Here is a 17,889-nt window from a genome sequence, read left to right as displayed (position 1 = left end):
GATGTCCTATTTCTTCTGTTTTCTCAATTTCAGAAAAACTCAAGATTATAACTCCTCTTAAGGACCAAGAAGTTAATGAGTGTCAAGAAATTATCTTCAACTGTGAAGTCAATAAAGAAGGTGCCAAAGAGAAGTGGTACAAAAATGACGAGGCAATATTTGATAGTGCAAAGTACATTATTGTTCAGAAGGGTGTAGTCTACACTCTCAGAATCAGAGATGCAGAGTTGAAAGATCAAGCTACCTACACCATCTCACTGACAAACCAGAGAGGTGAACACGTTAAAAGCTCTGCTGCCTTAAAAGTATTAGGTAAATAACTTTCACTAAATTAAAATGGTTTCATCATTTGCATTCAATTTGATATGAGGATGTAAAAATGTCTGCTTTTTTGTCGTAACAGAGGAGGATCTCAGAATTGTTGAGCCCCTTGAAGATATTGAGACCATGGAAAAGAAAACTGTCACATTCTGGTGCAAAGTCAATCGCCTTAATGCAACTCTCAAATGGACAAAGAATGGAGAAGAAATCACATTTGACAGGCGCATTTTGTACAAAATTGATAAATTTAAGCACTCATTGATCATTAAAGACTGTGGGTTTGTAGATGAAGGTGAATACACTGTTACTGCTGGACAAGACAAATCAGTTGCAGAGCTTCTCATCACAGAAGCACCAGCAGACTTCACTGAACATCTTCAGGACCAGACTGTCACTGAATTTGATGATGCTGTCTTTACATGCCAGCTTTCCAAAGAGAAAGTCAGTGTGAAATGGTACAGAAATGGAAGAGAAATCAAAGAAGGCAAAAAGTATATGCATTTTATTATTATTCTGAATGTGCTAAACATGCTTGTTTTACTTTATTTCTTTGTCTGGAAACTAAAAGGCTGCTTATTTTTCTCCCCTATAAAGATACCAGTTTGAAAAGGATGGAAATCTGCACAGATTAATCATAAAAGATTGCAGACTAGATGATGAGTGTGAATATTCCTGTGGAGTGGATGACAGGAGATCTAGAGCGAGACTTTTTGTTGAAGGTATGTGTAAAATTGGGTGGGATTAATTTCTACATTATTTAATAATCATAGAAAAAATAAACAGGTAACACCAAATAAATAAATGTTTATTTCAGAAATCCCTGTTGAGATTATTCGACCACCACAAGATATTTATGAAGCTCCTGGTGCAGATGTCATCTTCATGGCTGAGTTGAACAAAGATGGTGTGGAGGTCAAGTGGTTGAGAAACAACATGATTATCATCCAAGGTGACAAACATCAGATGATGAGTGAAGGAAAGGTCCACAGGCTGCAGGTGTGTGACATAAAACCCCGTGACCAAGGGGAATACAGATTTATCGCCAAAGATAAGGAAGCTAGAGCTAAGCTTGAATTAGCTGGTAAGTCACTTGCTTTGTGTTTCTTTTATAAAATCTTAGATTAGTGAATATAGTTTACCTAAATTGATTTTTGCTCTTTCAAAAAGCGAACTAAAATGAATGCGCAATCAGAGAAAAGTGTTCAACTGTTTGAAGTTTGTTTAACAAGTCTGTTAAACTATATGAATACGAATATGAATTTAAACAACAAACCTTTTTTGTTATACCATGATGATCCAGCTGTTGTGGAAAACACGACGGTTTCCAACGTGTATGTACCAAAGAGCAAGATTTAAGCTTAAAAGAGCTTTGAGCTTCTAATTAAGTCACTAAAAATAAGAAAATTATTTGGCCTACTCATTTAAGTCATATTAGACATACAATTCCTAATTTGTCCATATTACAAAATAATTAAATTAGTTCTCTAAAAGCAACTCCTTTCCCGATTTTATAGGAGGACACAGTACATACCAACCAACCTGTGTTTCTTTCTTTGGAGTTGTCCAATGAGTATATGAAAGATTTCCTTAGAGTTTACACAGCAGCTCCTTTTACTTTTCTGTGTTAGCTTCTTTGCTGACTGCGCTAACACATCAATTTTATATATATATAAATGCAAGTACTGACTTTTCACATTCATCCTTCTTAGCTGCACCTAAAATCAAGACTGGTGATCAAAACCTTGTGGTTGATGTTGGGAAACCTTTAACTATGACTGTTCCATATGATGCCTACCCAAGAGCAGAAGCTGAATGGTTGAAAGCAGGGGAAAGTCTGCCCACAACAACTGTTGATACAACAACTGACTGCACTACCTTCAAAATCTATGAAGCAAAGAAATCAGATAAGGGCAGGTACAAGGTTGTGCTTCGAAACAAACATGGCCAGGCAGAAGCATTCATCAATGTAGAGGTCATTGGTAAGTACTCGTATTATTAAAACCTTGCTTAGCATTATTTCACAGAGTAAAAAGCCTCTATTGAGGGGGAAACCTCTGCTTCCACTCATGGGAAAGCTGTAGATCATATTGAGGTCTCCCCTCAGACTCCTCTTCTCTAGCCACAGAGAAAAAAATCGATGCAATGCCCTGAAGTATTGTCATATCTTTAATAGATGTTCCAGGTCCAGTAAGAAACTTGGAAGTCACAGAAACTTATGATGGTGAAGTTGGTCTCGCATGGCAAGAGCCAGAAAGTGATGGTGGAAGTAAAATCATAGGCTACGTTGTTGAAAGACGTGATATCAAGCGTAAGACCTGGATTGTGGTCACAGATCGTGCTGAAAATTGTGAATACACTGTTACTGGACTTCAGAAAGGAGGAGTTGAGTACCTCTTCCGTGTTAGTGCACGGAACAGAGTGGGCACTGGTGAGCCAGTGGAAACAGACACACCTGTGGAAGCTAAGAGCAAATTTGGTGAGCAGAAGTAATGAAAAACTCAATGTTTGATGGCTGCATAAAAAAGCAGTAAAATTCTAACAAGGTAAAACCTACATACCTTCTTTTTCCTTTTTCCTCCTAAAATAAAATGCAGATGTTCCTGGTCCTCCTCAGAATGTGGAAGTTACTGATGTGAACAGGTTTGGAGCCACACTTAGCTGGGAACCACCTGAGGATGATGGAGGATCCCCAATTACTGGTTACGTTATTGAACTGCGTAACAGAGCTACCATCAGATGGGAGCCAACTATGACCACAGGAGCTGATGAACTGTCAGCTGTCCTGACTGATGTTGTGGAAAATGAAGAATATTTCTTCAGAGTAAGAGCTCAAAACATGGTTGGAGTTGGGAAACCAAGTCCTGCTACACGTGCAGTAAAAATCATGGACCCGATCGGTGAGTATGTAAAGCCTGAATAATTATGATTGCATTATGAGACAGGAGCATTTTGGATGCTATGTGTGCAGAAAAGTTCAATTGACAAATGTGTATGCTGCAAATACTATGTAGAGTTAGATTTTCCCTACTTTTGTCCTTCAAACATAGCAGGAGTACCTTACTACCCTTGGTTTCATAAGGACTGCAAATATTTTTTCTCTGAGGTTAGGATGCAACCTCACTTAAAAAAATCAGTGTAAAAAAAACTATGCAAAAGCTTTAAAAACCGTACTGTAAGATAGAAACAGTTAATTTACAGCACCGTGCTCCTTTATCAGTTATACAAATCAATTTGTCTCTTATTTTTTTCAGAGAGACCAAGTCCTCCCATTAACCTTGAGCATTCAGATCAAACGAAGTCATCAGTTCAGCTCACATGGGAACCCCCTCTTGAAGATGGAGGAAGTCCAATTTTAGGCTATATTATTGAAAGGCAAGAAGAAGGAACAGACAAGTGGATTCGTTGTAACCCAAAACTAGTACCTGCTCTTACTTTTAAGGTACAATGTTCTCTTCATCAGCTGGTAAAATGTGTAGATCATCTTTAATATGAGGTATTAAATGATTGTTTGTATGTTTTAGGTAACTGGATTAAAACAAGGATCCAGTTATTACTACAGAGTCTCAGCAGAAAATGCAGCTGGTGTGTCTGATCCAGCAGAGGCTATTGGACCATTAACTGCAGATGATACTTTTGGTAAGCCATGTGCTATTTCTTAAAAACAATTAATCAGATAAGGCACACAATTAAAGTGCATCTTGTGGGTAATATGTGTATTTTTCACCAGATAACTGGCATACCTTACACATTTGAGATCATGAGCTCTTTCTCCTCCATTACGAATTCTGCAGATAATTATCTGTACTATGAGATAGAGGCTTGTTAGGTTGCCTGAGAAGCAAGGCATGACATTCTGTCTCCTGACCTACTTTCGTGGAAAGTGAGAGGTAACAGAAGGAAAGAAAGGGGTTTTTTTCCCTAAAAAAACCCCCTTAAAGAATGCAAAGCTTTTACATTGAAAAGTAAATTAGATGTCATACTTGGTAATACTAATCTCTCTTACCATGTCAGATATTTTTGAAAAAACCCAAAACATTTAGGCAGGAGAGGCAGGGAGTCATAAGACAAAGCTAGGTCTAGACAGGCTGAGATACAGCAGGCTGGACCTGCAGGCTGAGATACAATCAGACTCAGCCTCTCAACACGTTACATTTTTTTTCCAGTTGAACCTACAATGGACCTAAGTGCATTTAAGGATGGGCTGGAAGTAATTGTACCAGAGCCAATCAAGATCCGTGTTCCCATCACTGGGTACCCTGTGCCAACTGCCACATGGTCTTTTGGTGACCAAGTCTTAGAAGAGGGCGATCGTGTGAAAATGAAGACCACTGCCTCCTTTGCAGAACTTGTAATTACTCCGAGTGAGCGCCCAGACAAGGGAATTTATTACTTAACACTGGAAAACCCTGTGTCATCTGTTTCGGGAGAAATTAATGTTAATGTCATTGGTAAGTGAACATGTATATATTTTAGCAATAACATTCCATATTTGTCGTGCTAAAATCTAGATAGGTTAATGATGTGTAATCTCACAACATCCAACCAAGTATATTAAAACATAACTAAAAACTAGAAATCCCTCCTAAAAAACCTATTTTCTAGTTTTCAATATGTAACTTAACAAGACAAAGTCTTCTGGTAGATACTTTATAGAGATCATCTATCAAACACCAGTTACAAAATAATGCAATTTCTGTGACTTCTAGCTTGTCCAAGTGCACCAAGAGAACTCAATGTTTTAGAAGTACTCAAGAGTACAGTGCAGCTCGCATGGGAACCTCCAGAAGATGATGGTGGAAGTCCAGTTACTGGCTATATAATTGAAAAACGTGAAGTAAGCCGGAAAACATGGAGCAAAGTGAGTTCATTCTTTCTCATTTAAATTTGTATTGCTATATTATTTTCACGTGTACTACTGAGTTTGTGTCTCATTTTTGTAATCACTCTTGCGAAATAAATTTTAAAAACACGTTGAAACCTTTCTTCTCTTTAGGTTATGGATCATATTGTTGACCAAGAGTTCACTGTACCTGACCTTGTCCAAGGGAAAGAATATTTATTTAGAGTTTCTGCATGCAATAAATGTGGCCCTGGAGAACCTGCCTATATTGATGAACCTGTAAATATGTCAATACCAGCAAGTGAGCATATTTGAAATTTTGCTGATTTTCTTCAAAATAAGATATAAGAATAATATATTTTTCTTAGACTGGTTTCTAAGACCCCATATGTTTTTAATTTTTAATAGCGGTACCTGATCCACCAGAAAATGTTAAATGGAGAAATCCAACATCAAAAGGAATCTTCCTAACATGGGAGCCTCCCAAATATGATGGTGGTGCACGCATTAAGGGTTATCTGGTGGAAAAATCCCAACGTGGCACAGATAAGTGGGAGATATGTGGGGAGCCTGTTATTGAAACAAAGTAAGTAAATTGACACGGTAGATATACCTTCTTAACTAATTGTGCTATCCTCACCACTGTAAATATTTGTTTTTTCTTTTTAATAGAATGGAAGTAACAAAGCTCAAGGAAGGAGAGTGGTATGCTTATCGGGTTAAGGCTTTGAACAGAATGGGAGCAAGTAGGCCAAGTAAGCCAACTGATGATATTCAGGCCATTGATGTAAAAGGTAACTACTTCACTTGCTAAATTGCCATAGCTGCTTTATTTTTATCAGACTCTGAAATACTGTTTCTCTAACAACATTTTCATTCTCTCCTAAACCAGAGGCTCCAGAAATTTTCTTAGACGTGAAGCTTCTTGCTGGACTTACTGTGAAAGCTGGAACTAAAATTGAGCTGCCAGCAAAAGTAACTGGAAGGCCTGAGCCCCAGATTACTTGGACCAAGGCTGACAAAATTTTGAGACCTGACAACAGAATCACCATTGAAAGCCAGCCTAATCATTCTACAGTCACTATTACAGACAGCAAGAGGAGTGACAGTGGAACCTATATTATAGAAGCTGTAAATTCCAGCGGACGTGCTACTGCTGTTGTTGAAGTTAATGTTCTTGGTACGCATGTACTTTATGTACTTTATATAAATCATTAGTAATGTACCAAGGTATGCTAGCAGAAAATTAACATTCACGTCTTGTCCTCTACAGATAAACCTGGTCCACCAGCTGCATTTGATGTATCAGAAATCACAAACGAATCCTGCCTTCTAACCTGGAATCCTCCACGAGATGATGGGGGTTCTAAAATTACAAACTACGTCCTTGAGAAAAGAGCTACAGACAGTGAAATATGGGACAAGTTGTCATCAACTATTAAAGATACAAAATTCAGAGCTACCAATTTAACTCCTCATAAAGAATATGTGTTTCGAGTCAGTGCTGAAAACATGTACGGTGTTGGGGAGCCAGCACAGTGTAGCCCCATCATTGCCAAATATTCATTTGGTTAGTTAATTAAATTAATAATAAATCATTACAGTATTTTAACAGGAAGGGGGAAAAAAAAAAAACTGTCTCATGGTTTTGGGTTTTTTGTTTGTTTCTTAATTAATTTATACAGATCCACCAGGCCCTCCAACAGGTCTCAAGCCTACAGAGGTCACTAAAGATTCAGTCACTTTAACATGGAATGAACCAGATGAAGATGGTGGCAGCCCCATAACTGGCTACTGGGTTGAAAGATATGATCCTGAGCAGGATAAATGGATAAAATGCAATAAAATGCCAGTGAAAGATACAACATTCAAGTAAGACTATAGTCAGATTAGGGTGAAATAGGTCACAGGGACATAAAAATGTGACAGTAGCTTTTAAATAAGTTCTAAATTTTTCTTATTTTTTCCTAGATTCCATAAGTGTTGATCCAACTACCCCTGATGGCTTACTTTTTAAATTTGTTTTAACAAGGGGTATCTTTACAGAAGAATTATTATTCTTTTTTTTTTTTTTTTTCCCTTTTAATTTTATGCTTAATAATTTCTGTGCTTATTCATAAGATATTCTAAAATGGCAGACATGGTCATCTCCAGTAACAGTTTACCAAAATACTTAGGTGTTTTTTTGTTTTTTTTTTTTCTCTTGATACTCTTATTAACTAAAAAACATGGAACATGCAAAAAAATTCCAAGATGGTTCTCAAAACATTCATTTCTGTCATGGTGCACCATTTTCGTGTTGACAATGTTTTGACATCATTAGCAGTAATTCGGGTGTTTTCTTATTTTCCAAGTAATTTGTAGTATGAAGAGTGGAGAGAATAATGTTTTAGAAATGAACAGTTTAGGTTTGGTTTAATCAAGCTTTTTTTTTATTTCCAGAGTTAAAGGTCTTACAAATAAGAAGAAATACAAGTTCCGCGTCTTGGCAGAAAATCTTGCAGGACCTGGAAAACCAAGCCGGGAAACAGAGCCAATCTTAGTGAAAGATCCAATCGGTACAATAAACACATTTTTTAATGGTTTGACTTAGCAAAAACAACAACAACAAAAACATTGTTTTCAATGCCATAATTAATACTGAACTCTTGTCTAGATCCACCATGGCCTCCTGGAAAGCCAACTGTTAAAGATATTGGCAAGACATTCCTTACCCTGAACTGGACAAAGCCAGAACATGACGGAGGGGCAAAAATTGAATCTTATGTAATCGAGCTGTTAAAGACAGGAACAGATGAATGGGTGAGAGTGGCTGAAGGAGTTCCCACAACTGAACACTTCCTCAAAGACCTTATGGAGAAACAAGAATATTCATTCCGTGTAAGAGCTGTGAACAAGGCTGGCGAGAGTGAGCCCAGTGAGCCCAGTGACCCTGTGCTGTGCAAGGAGAGGCTCTGTGAGTACAGTTTCAGATGTGTTGCTACTGAAATTATACTGTCGCTGACTTTTAAAAAGCCCCATGTCTGCCTGTCTTTGTAGGTACTAAATTAACTCTAGGAAGGCTTATGAAATACTAAAATCTGCCCTACTTCTGTTCAGAAAATACAAACTTTTAATAGTTTTGGTGTATTCCCTGTCTTCCAAGATCTTTCATGGGAATTGCCACATCCTGGCTTACTTTCTTTTCCCTATTTTGCAGATCCTCCTTCACCACCCCGATGGCTTGAAGTTATTAATATTACTAAAAATACAGCAGATCTTAAATGGACAGTACCAGAAAAAGATGGAGGTTCCCCAATTACCAACTACATTGTTGAAAAAAGAGATGTAAGGCGGAAAGGTTGGCAGACAGTTGATACAACAGTGAAAGATACCAAGTACACAGTGAGCCCACTGACTGAAGGCTCATTGTATGTGTTCCGTGTGGCTGCTGAAAATGCCATTGGACAGAGTGACTACTGTGAAATTGAAGACTCAGTGCTTGCTAAAGATACTTTCAGTAAGTTTCAATTTGCTTACTGAGTGATCAGTAGCTCACATGTCATGAACTCACCGTCTTCTAATGTGTGCCTTTTTTTTTTTATCTTAGCAACTCCTGGGCCTCCGTATGCCCTTACAATAGTTGAAGTGAAAAAAGGCCATGTAGATTTGAAATGGGAACCACCTAAAAATGATGGTGGCAGACCGATTCAAAGGTAAGGTCATTTTAAGTTTGTGTAGGCTCCTGATACTATAAACGTCTTTTAACAAATGAAGATGTTTCTCTCAAAATATTTAAATGTTAAATTGACACATTTTATATGAAAAAGATGTGCGTGGACGTAAGAGAAGTCATGTGGTCAAATCAGTGAAGGGTTTGATTATAAAATGCATAAATTATGCAAATAAAATACTTAACATACATGAAGAGTGAATGTGTGTCAACATCCTCAAAACAGCATATAATAATAAGGAACTGTGCAAAATAAATAAATAAATAAATAAATAAATAAATAAATAAATAAATAAAGCTACCATAGTCCCCAGTTCCTGCAGAATAGTAGCCACTTAAAATCATCTAGCAAGTAATATTGTTGCATTTTTCTTTGCCTTAGTTTGTCATTCAAACTGTATACACTTGGCTAAAATGAAGCCTTGCCTCTTTCCTGTTCATTTTTTTCTTTATAACACTTTTCAAACAGACTGTTTTACTCAATCACAGAAGAACATCTTAAACCAGCAGACAACTACAGAGATCTGCCTGAGAAGTCACTCAATTTGCATTACTTTGCCATAGCAGAATTTTGCCTAAGCAGAATTTTGATAGCTGAGTAATAGCATCTACAGATGTTCTTAATGGACTGACTGACCACTGAGATCCAAACTAGCAAAGATACAAGTATAGCTTGGAGATGCTTTCGCCTCTGCAGGTCTCTACATCCTGAGAACACAGTTTAGTTCGGTTCTGAAACACAGAACAAAGTTCAAGAATTGACTTTCAGACCTGGATCTGTCAGTGATGTCAGCTCCTAACATCAGCTCCTAGGGGCTCAGACTTACTAGGATTAAGTGGCTAATGTGTGAAGAAAAGTTCATTGAATCTATAATCCATGATTCTCTTTACTTTTCCACTCTCTGAACTATTCTAATTTCTTTTAATCTGTTTTCTTGAAAAATAAGTCTGAAGTGTTCCTATTTCAAGTGCCTCACAGTATTTTCCCCAATCTCTTCAGATATGTTATTGAAAAGAAAGAAAAGCTAGCTACTCGCTGGGTAAAAGCTGGGAAGACAGCTGGTCCAGACTGCAATTTCAGAGTGACAGATGTCATTGAAGGTACAGATGTACAGTTCCAGGTTCGTGCAGAAAATGAAGCTGGTTGTGGTCATCCCAGTGAACCAACTGACCTCGTTCACATTGAAGATCCAACAAGTAAGTAGAATAATAGAGTGTATGAATTTTAGAAGCAGTATACTGTTCTGGGAGGAAAAATCACACAATACTTCTCCATTTCTGCAGGTCCTCCTTCACCTCCTCAGGATTTACATGTCACAGATGCAGGCCGAAAACACATTTGCATTGCATGGAAACCTCCTGAGAAGAATGGTGGAAGTCCTATTATTGGATACAATGTTGAGATGTGTGAAGCAGGAACGGAAAAATGGATGCGAATCAATTCTCGTCCAATTAAAGATCTAAAGTGTAAAGTGGAGGAGGGTGTTGTTCCGGACAAAGAATATGTGCTGAGAGTCAGAGCTGTCAATGCTGTTGGAGCTAGTGAGCCCTCAGACATCTCAGAAAAAGTTGTTGCCAAGGACCCAGACTGTAAGAATAGATTCCTTTTTTTTTTTTTTTTTTTTTTTTTTCATATCTGCATAACTGGCAAAAGGAGTGGTGTTTGGCAACTTTCTAATAATGTTATACTTACTTTTACAGGTAATCCAACCATTGATCTGCAAACTCGTGACATTGTTGTTGTTAAAGGACAGAAACTAAGTATCCCTATACCCTTCAGAGCTGTCCCATCCCCAACTATAACATGGCACAAAGATGGCAAAGAGTTGAAAGCTGGTGACAGAACAACAATGAAGAGTGACTACACCTCTGCATTGCTTGAAGTGATAGACAGTGTTCATGCTGATGCTGGTGTTTATACTATCACACTGGAGAACAAGCTGGCATCAACAACTGGTTCAGTCAATGTCAAAGTCATAGGTAATGACATTCTTACATTCTGAGAAATATAGTTATCTTCACCTGGGCCCTGCAGCTGACAGAAGAAAGGACTAGAAAGATACTGCCAGGCAGGCAAATCAGTTCAACTCAGACATATGTAGACTGCCATACTAGCATTGATGTTATGAAGTCCCATGAAAAAACACTTTACCTCAAGTTGCTCTAACTATTCAATGACTGCTCAAAGCCCAATTATTTTCAATAGTTAGCATATAAATATAAAACTGTTTTAAGAATTTGGACTATTTTATCCTCTGGGAACATAAATTCATATGCATGCTGTACAGTCCACATTTGCGGTCTTTGCTTTCTGCAAAGGAAAGAAATGAAATATAATTTCATATTTATAAGAATGCACATTTATTCATGTCTATTTAGTTAACTAATTTTTTCATTCTTATTTAAAACAGGTCCACCTGGACAGTGTAAAGACATTAAGGCAAGCGAAGTAACTAAGAATTCTTGCAAAGTATCCTGGGAGCCTCCAGACTTTGATGGTGGTACTCCTATTTTGCATTATGTTCTGGAACGCAGGGAAGCAGGTCGTAAAACATACATCCCAGTCATGTCTGGTGAAAATAAGCTTTCATGGCAAGTCAAAGATCTTATCCCAAACTGTGAATATTACTTCCGTGTTAAAGCTGTCAATAAGATTGGAGGGGGTGATTATCTTGAACTAAGAAACCCGATCATTGCAGAAGACCCAAAACGTAAGTTTGTCTTTCTATTAAATAATCTAAAAAATGGAATTTTATATGAAATCTTCATACTCTCTTTTCTTGTATGATCACTTTTTTGATCTGCTCTTTCACAGAGCCCCCAGATCCGCCTGTCGACCTTGAAGTCCATAATCCAACATCAAAATCTGTAACTCTTACATGGAAACCACCCCTGTTTGATGGTGGAAGCAAGATTATGGGCTATATAATAGAAAAGCTTGCTAAGGGCAAAGAGAGGTGGCAGAGATGCAATGACTATCTGGTACCCTTACTAACTTACACAGTGAAAGGCCTTGAGGAAGGAAATGAGTACCAGTTCCGTGTTCGTGCTGAGAATGCTGCTGGCATCAGTGAGCCTTCTCGGATTACTCCTTTTGTGAAAGCTGTGGATCCTATTGGTATGAATTGCTCATTCGATCATTTCTATTAATTGTCATACATCCTCAGACATATTGAAAGATTCTATGCTCCATTTCTCATTCTTTGTTATTACAGAGGCTCCAAAAGTCTTCCTTGCTGCAAACCTACAGTCTGGCCTTGAGGTGAAGAGAGGTGATGAGATCGTACTTGAGGCACATATTTCAGGGTCACCCTATCCATCTATCACTTGGCTGAGGAATGATGAAGTTGTCAGACCAGAGGATATCAAAAAGAGAGTAGTGGCACCTAAGAAGAAGAAGGGTGAAGCTGAAGAAGAGAAACCTTTCCAGCTTTCACTGCCAGAACGTATGAGTGTTGACAACCACAAGGAAGGAGAGTCCATACTATCAGTTCGTGACTCCATTAGAGCTGACCATGGCACATTTACAATTAAAGTAGAAAATGATCATGGAGTTGCAAAAGCCTCATGTGAAGTCAATGTGTTGGGTATGTAAAGAATGTCCTCAAAACACCTAGCTGTTTAGAGTATTAGGTAAAAAGTGCACAAATCAAGTACTCATCATTTTTCTTGGTTTACTAACAGATACACCTGGGCCACCAGTCAACTTTGTATTTGAAGATTTGAGGAAAAATTCTGTCATTTGCAAGTGGGAACCTCCCCTTGATGATGGTGGAAGTGAAATCCTAAACTATGTACTGGAAAAGAAAGACAATACAAAAGCTGAAATGGGCTGGGTCACTGTCAGTTCAACACTCAGACATTGCAAATTCCATGTAACAAAACTGATAGAAGGGAAAGAATATCTATTCCGTGTATTTGCTGAAAACAGAGTTGGAGCAGGACCACCATGTGTTTCAAAACCAGTGACAGCTAAAGATCCTTTCTGTAAGTTTTGATTTTGAAAAACAGCCTTTTCAGAAAACAAAGTGTGAAATTATAACAGACTGTTAGAATACTCAGCTTTATCTATGTGGATGTTTGCCAGAAGAAACTTGGGCTATGTGACAGTTATTGCACATTTTAAATCACTGAAATACAGGAAACTATCAAAAATATTCTAATTTCAATTGTAAACACATAAGAATGATGGTCACTGTCACAAAACTTTACCTTTAAAACACTTAACATCTGAATAGTGACATTCTCTGTGCTTCATAGACTAGTATTCTTACCAAAAGAGAGAACCATTGCAAATTTGCTTACTGATTGCCATTAGTAATCAAAGAGAGCAGAAAAAATATGAATTAACATTAGTAATTTCTTATATCTTAGTTCTCTCTTAGCTTTGAGTAAACTCTGAAGAGACAGAAGTGAGGACAAAACCACCTTTTTGTTTTTCAGCTCCACCAGATGCACCTAATAAGCCTGATGTGGAAGATGTAACCAGCAACAGTATGCTGGTTAAGTGGAATGAACCAAAAGACAATGGCAGCCCTATCATAGGATACTGGATTGAAAAACGTGAAATCAACAGTACTCATTGGGCTCGGGTCAACAGGAACCTTGTGAATGCTCTGGAAGTAAAAGTTGAAGGACTGTTGGAAGGTTTAACTTACATCTTTAGAGTGTGTGCTGAAAATGCAGCTGGCCCTGGTAAATTTAGTCCACCATCAGATCCAAAAACTGCACAGGACCCAATAAGTAAGTGGCTTAGCAGAAGCTAATAACAGACAGTTGACAAGATAGGATTCATAGCCTTTAACTTTGATTTACACTTATTTGTTTATTTATTTATTCATAGTGCCACCTGGTCCACCAATTCCAAGGATTGCTGACACAAGTGCAACTTCCATTGAGCTAGAATGGGAACCTCCTGTGTATAATGGTGGTGGAGACATCACTGGTTACCATGTGTACAAACAACTGATGGGAGTAAATGAGTGGTCACGCTGTACAGCAAAACCCATTAAGGTCCTGCAGTTTACTGTTGGAGAAGTCAGGGAAGGTGCAGACTATAAACTCCGTGTTACTGCACTCAATGCAGCTGGTGAAGGACCACCTGGAGAAACTGAACCCGCAACAGTTGCAGAACCTAAAGGTATTGTGTTAGTTTTAAGAAATGTCCAGCTGCTTAAAGGGTGGATTTGAATCCCTCACTTCAGCTAATGAACTGTTTCTCTTTCTTCTGCAGAGCCTCCTACTGTTGAGCTGGATGTTTCTGTGAAAGCAGGCATTCAGGTCATGGCTGGGCAGACTATTAAAATTCCTGCTACTGTGACAGGGCGTCCTACTCCCACCATTGTATGGGCTGTAGAGGAGCGTGAATTAGACAAAGATCGAGTTGTTATTGAAAATGTTGGCACAAAATCTGAGTTAACCATTAAGAATGCATTGAGAAAAGACCATGGAAGATATGTAATTACTGCTTCCAATAGCAGTGGTTCAAAATCTGCAGGAACCAGAGTAGAAGTATTTGGTAAGAAAAATATTTTCTCAAATTAAATAAGCTTTTCTTTTGGTCAATATGGGCTTTACCTTATTTGTTTGAATTTGTTTTTCAGATGTTCCCGGACCAGTCCTTGACCTAAAGCCAGTGGTCACAAACAGAAAGATGTGTTTGCTTAACTGGTCTGATCCTGAAGATGATGGTGGCAGTGACATCATAGGTTTCATTGTTGAACGGAAGGATGCCAAAATGCATACATGGAGACTAGCTGTAGACACAGATAGATCTAAATGTGATATTACAGGTTTAATTGAAGGGCAGGAATATAAATTCCGTGTTAGTGCCAAGAACAAATTTGGTACTGGTCCACCTGTTGAAATAGGACCCATTCTTGCAGTTGACCCATTAGGTAAGATGACTCATTTTACAGGGGTTTTTTTAAGAAAAAAATTATTGTCAGATTAATTAGACACTTTGCGGGGGTGGGGTTGTCTTCCTTCTGGACAGACAGTGTTTATTTTTCAACTACATGGATAGGCATCTGCCTTAGCTTCATTACTTCAGTCAGATGTCTGAATCAGTTCTCTGAAGCTAATGTGGTTCTTTACATAGCAAAATACTGGTGCCTACTGAGACGTTATTTATTACCTTTTTCTCTACATACATGAGAAACTATACAAGCTATAATCGTACTCAGATTCTTTGCATGCAGATCTGCGGTTTTAAAAGGCCAGAGCTACTGCATTCTTAATGATTTAAAATTCTCTGATGTTTTAATTTTGTCTTACTGTAATTTATCTGTGTTAATAGGTCCTCCAACAGCACCTGAGAGGTTTATGTACACAGAGAGGACTAAGTCATCCATTACACTTGATTGGAAGCCTCCACGCAGTGATGGTGGTAGTCCCATCTTAGGATATATTGTTGAGAAGAGGAGACATGATTCAAAAGATTATGAAAGAGTTAATGCAAGGCTCTGTCCAAAAACATCTCTTCTAGTTGAAAAACTTGATGAACTTCATATGTATGAATTTCGTGTGAAAGCTGTCAATGAGATTGGAGAAAGTGAGCCGTCACTGCCCCTCAATGTAGTTATACAAGATGATGAAGGTATATCAGCTTTAAAGAAATCCATATAAGTATCTTTAGAACACTTCAAGGCACTTTATTTCATCTCCATCTTCACGCTGTCACTTTCCTTTTTTTCAGTGCCTCCAACTGTTACATTGCGTTTGGCTGTGAGAGGAGATACTATCAAAGTCAAGGCTGGAGAACCAGTTAACATTCCTGCTGATGTAACAGGCCTGCCAATGCCAAAGATTGAATGGGACAAGAATGAAGTTTTAATCGACCAAACATCCAATGCACTGAAGATAACCAAGGAAGAAGTATCTAGAACTGAGGCAAAAACTGAACTTAGCATGCCTGCAGCAGTGAGGGATGATAAGGGCACTTACACTGTGAGAGCTTCCAATCGTCTTGGCACTGCATTTCGCAATGTGCATGTCGAAGTGTATGGTAAGGATGCAACATTTTAATAAAGTGACAGCTAATAAAATGCTTTTGTCTTTTTTTAATGTAGTTCCATGCTCTATTGCTTTCATACAGATCGTCCTTCTCCACCAAGAAATCTTGCTGTTTCTGATATTAAAGCAGAATCATGCTATTTAACATGGGATGCACCTCTTGATAATGGTGGTAGTGAAATTACCCATTACATTATTGAAAAACGTGATGCTAGTAAGAAGAAATCTGAGTGGGAAGAAGTCTCCAAAGGCGCTGTTGAGAGAAGATTTGGGGTAATTTATAAAATTTCTTTATTATATACTTTAGTATGCATAAAAAAATAACAGTATTACATATTTAAGGGAAACTGCTGCTTGCATAGGTGCCTGTGTTCATGCTCCATTTAGACTCCAGAATTAGTGGATGAATGTTTCCCATCTATGTGTGTTATCCCTCATGTGACAAACAAAAGAAATTGTTCACTTTTGCTACTTAACTTCAGCTCAGCTAAAGAGAAGACACGTTCCTTTTCATTTTTTTACTAACTGCAAGAACAAACATAATGACATCTTTATTTATGTTCAGTCCTATGCACATGAAACAAGAGTATCCTTAGGATATCACACAGAACTGTGTAGTACATAAGCATAGGTATGTCAGATTACGAGAGAGAATTTAAAGAGAAAACTGCTTAATTCCAAATAAGTCGATTCTGAAAGTAGCCAAGTATTGATTTAAATCCTCTTTTTCAGGTATGGAATCTTGCAACAAATGAAAAATACCAATTTAGGGTCCGGGCTGTAAACAAATATGGAATAAGTGATGAATGCCTCTCAGAAAAAGTTGTTATTAAGGATCCCTATGGTCTTCCTGGACCTCCTGGAAAACCAAAAATTTTGGATCGCACCAGATCATCTATGCTGGTGACTTGGGAGCCTCCTTTGGACAATGGTGGCAGCCCAATAACTGGATATTGGTTGGAGAAGAGAGAGGTGGGAGGTGTCTACTGGGCACGTGTCAACAGGGCTCCAGTAACAAAACCATCAGTAAAAGGTCTAGAGCACAATGTGCTTCGTTTGGCTGAAGGAGTTGAATACCAGTTTAGAGTTATGGCTGAAAATCTTGCAGGAATTGGTCCTCCCAGTGAACCATCAGATCCAGCTTTGGCAGCAGATCCCATATGTAAGTATATCCTTTGTGTGACTGTGTTAGAGAACTGTGTCACAACACCACCAAAAATGTATTACTATTACTTATTTTTAATTTATTAATGAAAATTATTAATAATGAAGTATTAATTTACTTACATTAATCAAAGGCTTTGTTTGCATTAAACCTGAGAGAATATATCGACACAAAGCTTCCTGATTTTAAAATTTTAAAAATAAGTAGTTTTAATTTTAATTTTTTACCTCTTTTGTGTACCTAATACTGTGATTACACCAATGTAGGCATTGACAAATAAACTTCAGAGTCATATTTTTATATTATTGTTTCACTTTACTGCTAAACAGTTCAATCTTTATGCTTTGTACCTGAAGTATCCCTTGCTAATATAAGTAGTATATGTAATTAGTGTGCACATTGTAGGATTTACACTTAATGTACAGGAAAAGAAATGAACATACTCACATTCTACTAGAAACTATCTAGAAAAATATAGAAAGACACTTAACACTCAGGTAATTTTTACTTGCTCTTGTTTTGCCAGTTGTACCTGGTCCACCATCTTGCCCAGAGGTCAAAGACAAAACCAAATCATCTGTAGCACTTGCATGGAAGCCTCCTCAAAAGGATGGTGGGAGTCCTATAAAAGGATATATTGTTGAAATGCAAGATGAAGGTAGTACTGACTGGAAAAAGGTGAACGAAGGAGACAAACTCTTTCCTACTTGTGAATGTGTTATTCCCAACTTGAAAGAGCTCAGAAAATACCGATTTAGGGTGAAAGCTGTAAATGCTGCTGGAGAATCAGAACCAAGTCCTGCAACTTCAGAGATACCTGTCCAAGATATTCTAGGT

The 17,889-nt window shown here is 37.9% G+C and overlaps 1 protein-coding gene across 1 annotated transcript in view; it reads left to right on the top strand.

The window, feature by feature from the left end:
* Positions 1-17,889, top strand: part of TTN (titin) — a 242,806-nt gene that overhangs the window by 154,002 nt on the left and 70,915 nt on the right. The window contains 37 exon segments of the mRNA XM_040069199.1: positions 34-312; positions 404-812; positions 916-1,040; positions 1,136-1,402; positions 2,031-2,300; positions 2,495-2,797; positions 2,916-3,218; positions 3,573-3,760; positions 3,843-3,957; positions 4,485-4,769; positions 5,028-5,179; positions 5,315-5,462; positions 5,570-5,747; positions 5,834-5,955; positions 6,054-6,341; positions 6,435-6,731; positions 6,847-7,033; positions 7,604-7,719; positions 7,818-8,117; positions 8,361-8,660; positions 8,751-8,856; positions 9,874-10,070; positions 10,158-10,463; positions 10,575-10,853; positions 11,285-11,584; positions 11,689-11,991; positions 12,089-12,460; positions 12,558-12,860; positions 13,317-13,616; positions 13,717-14,013; positions 14,107-14,391; positions 14,477-14,770; positions 15,172-15,471; positions 15,571-15,879; positions 15,970-16,160; positions 16,620-17,049; positions 17,579-17,887. Coding sequence (XP_039925133.1) covers positions 34-312; positions 404-812; positions 916-1,040; positions 1,136-1,402; positions 2,031-2,300; positions 2,495-2,797; positions 2,916-3,218; positions 3,573-3,760; positions 3,843-3,957; positions 4,485-4,769; positions 5,028-5,179; positions 5,315-5,462; positions 5,570-5,747; positions 5,834-5,955; positions 6,054-6,341; positions 6,435-6,731; positions 6,847-7,033; positions 7,604-7,719; positions 7,818-8,117; positions 8,361-8,660; positions 8,751-8,856; positions 9,874-10,070; positions 10,158-10,463; positions 10,575-10,853; positions 11,285-11,584; positions 11,689-11,991; positions 12,089-12,460; positions 12,558-12,860; positions 13,317-13,616; positions 13,717-14,013; positions 14,107-14,391; positions 14,477-14,770; positions 15,172-15,471; positions 15,571-15,879; positions 15,970-16,160; positions 16,620-17,049; positions 17,579-17,887 — 9,513 coding nt within the window.

Source organism: Hirundo rustica, chromosome 7, assembly GCF_015227805.2.
Source record: "Hirundo rustica isolate bHirRus1 chromosome 7, bHirRus1.pri.v3, whole genome shotgun sequence".
Classification (NCBI taxonomy): domain Eukaryota; kingdom Metazoa; phylum Chordata; class Aves; order Passeriformes; family Hirundinidae; genus Hirundo; species Hirundo rustica.
The sequence above is the reverse complement of the archived record's forward strand: the minus strand, read 5'-3'. Positions and strand labels throughout refer to the sequence as shown.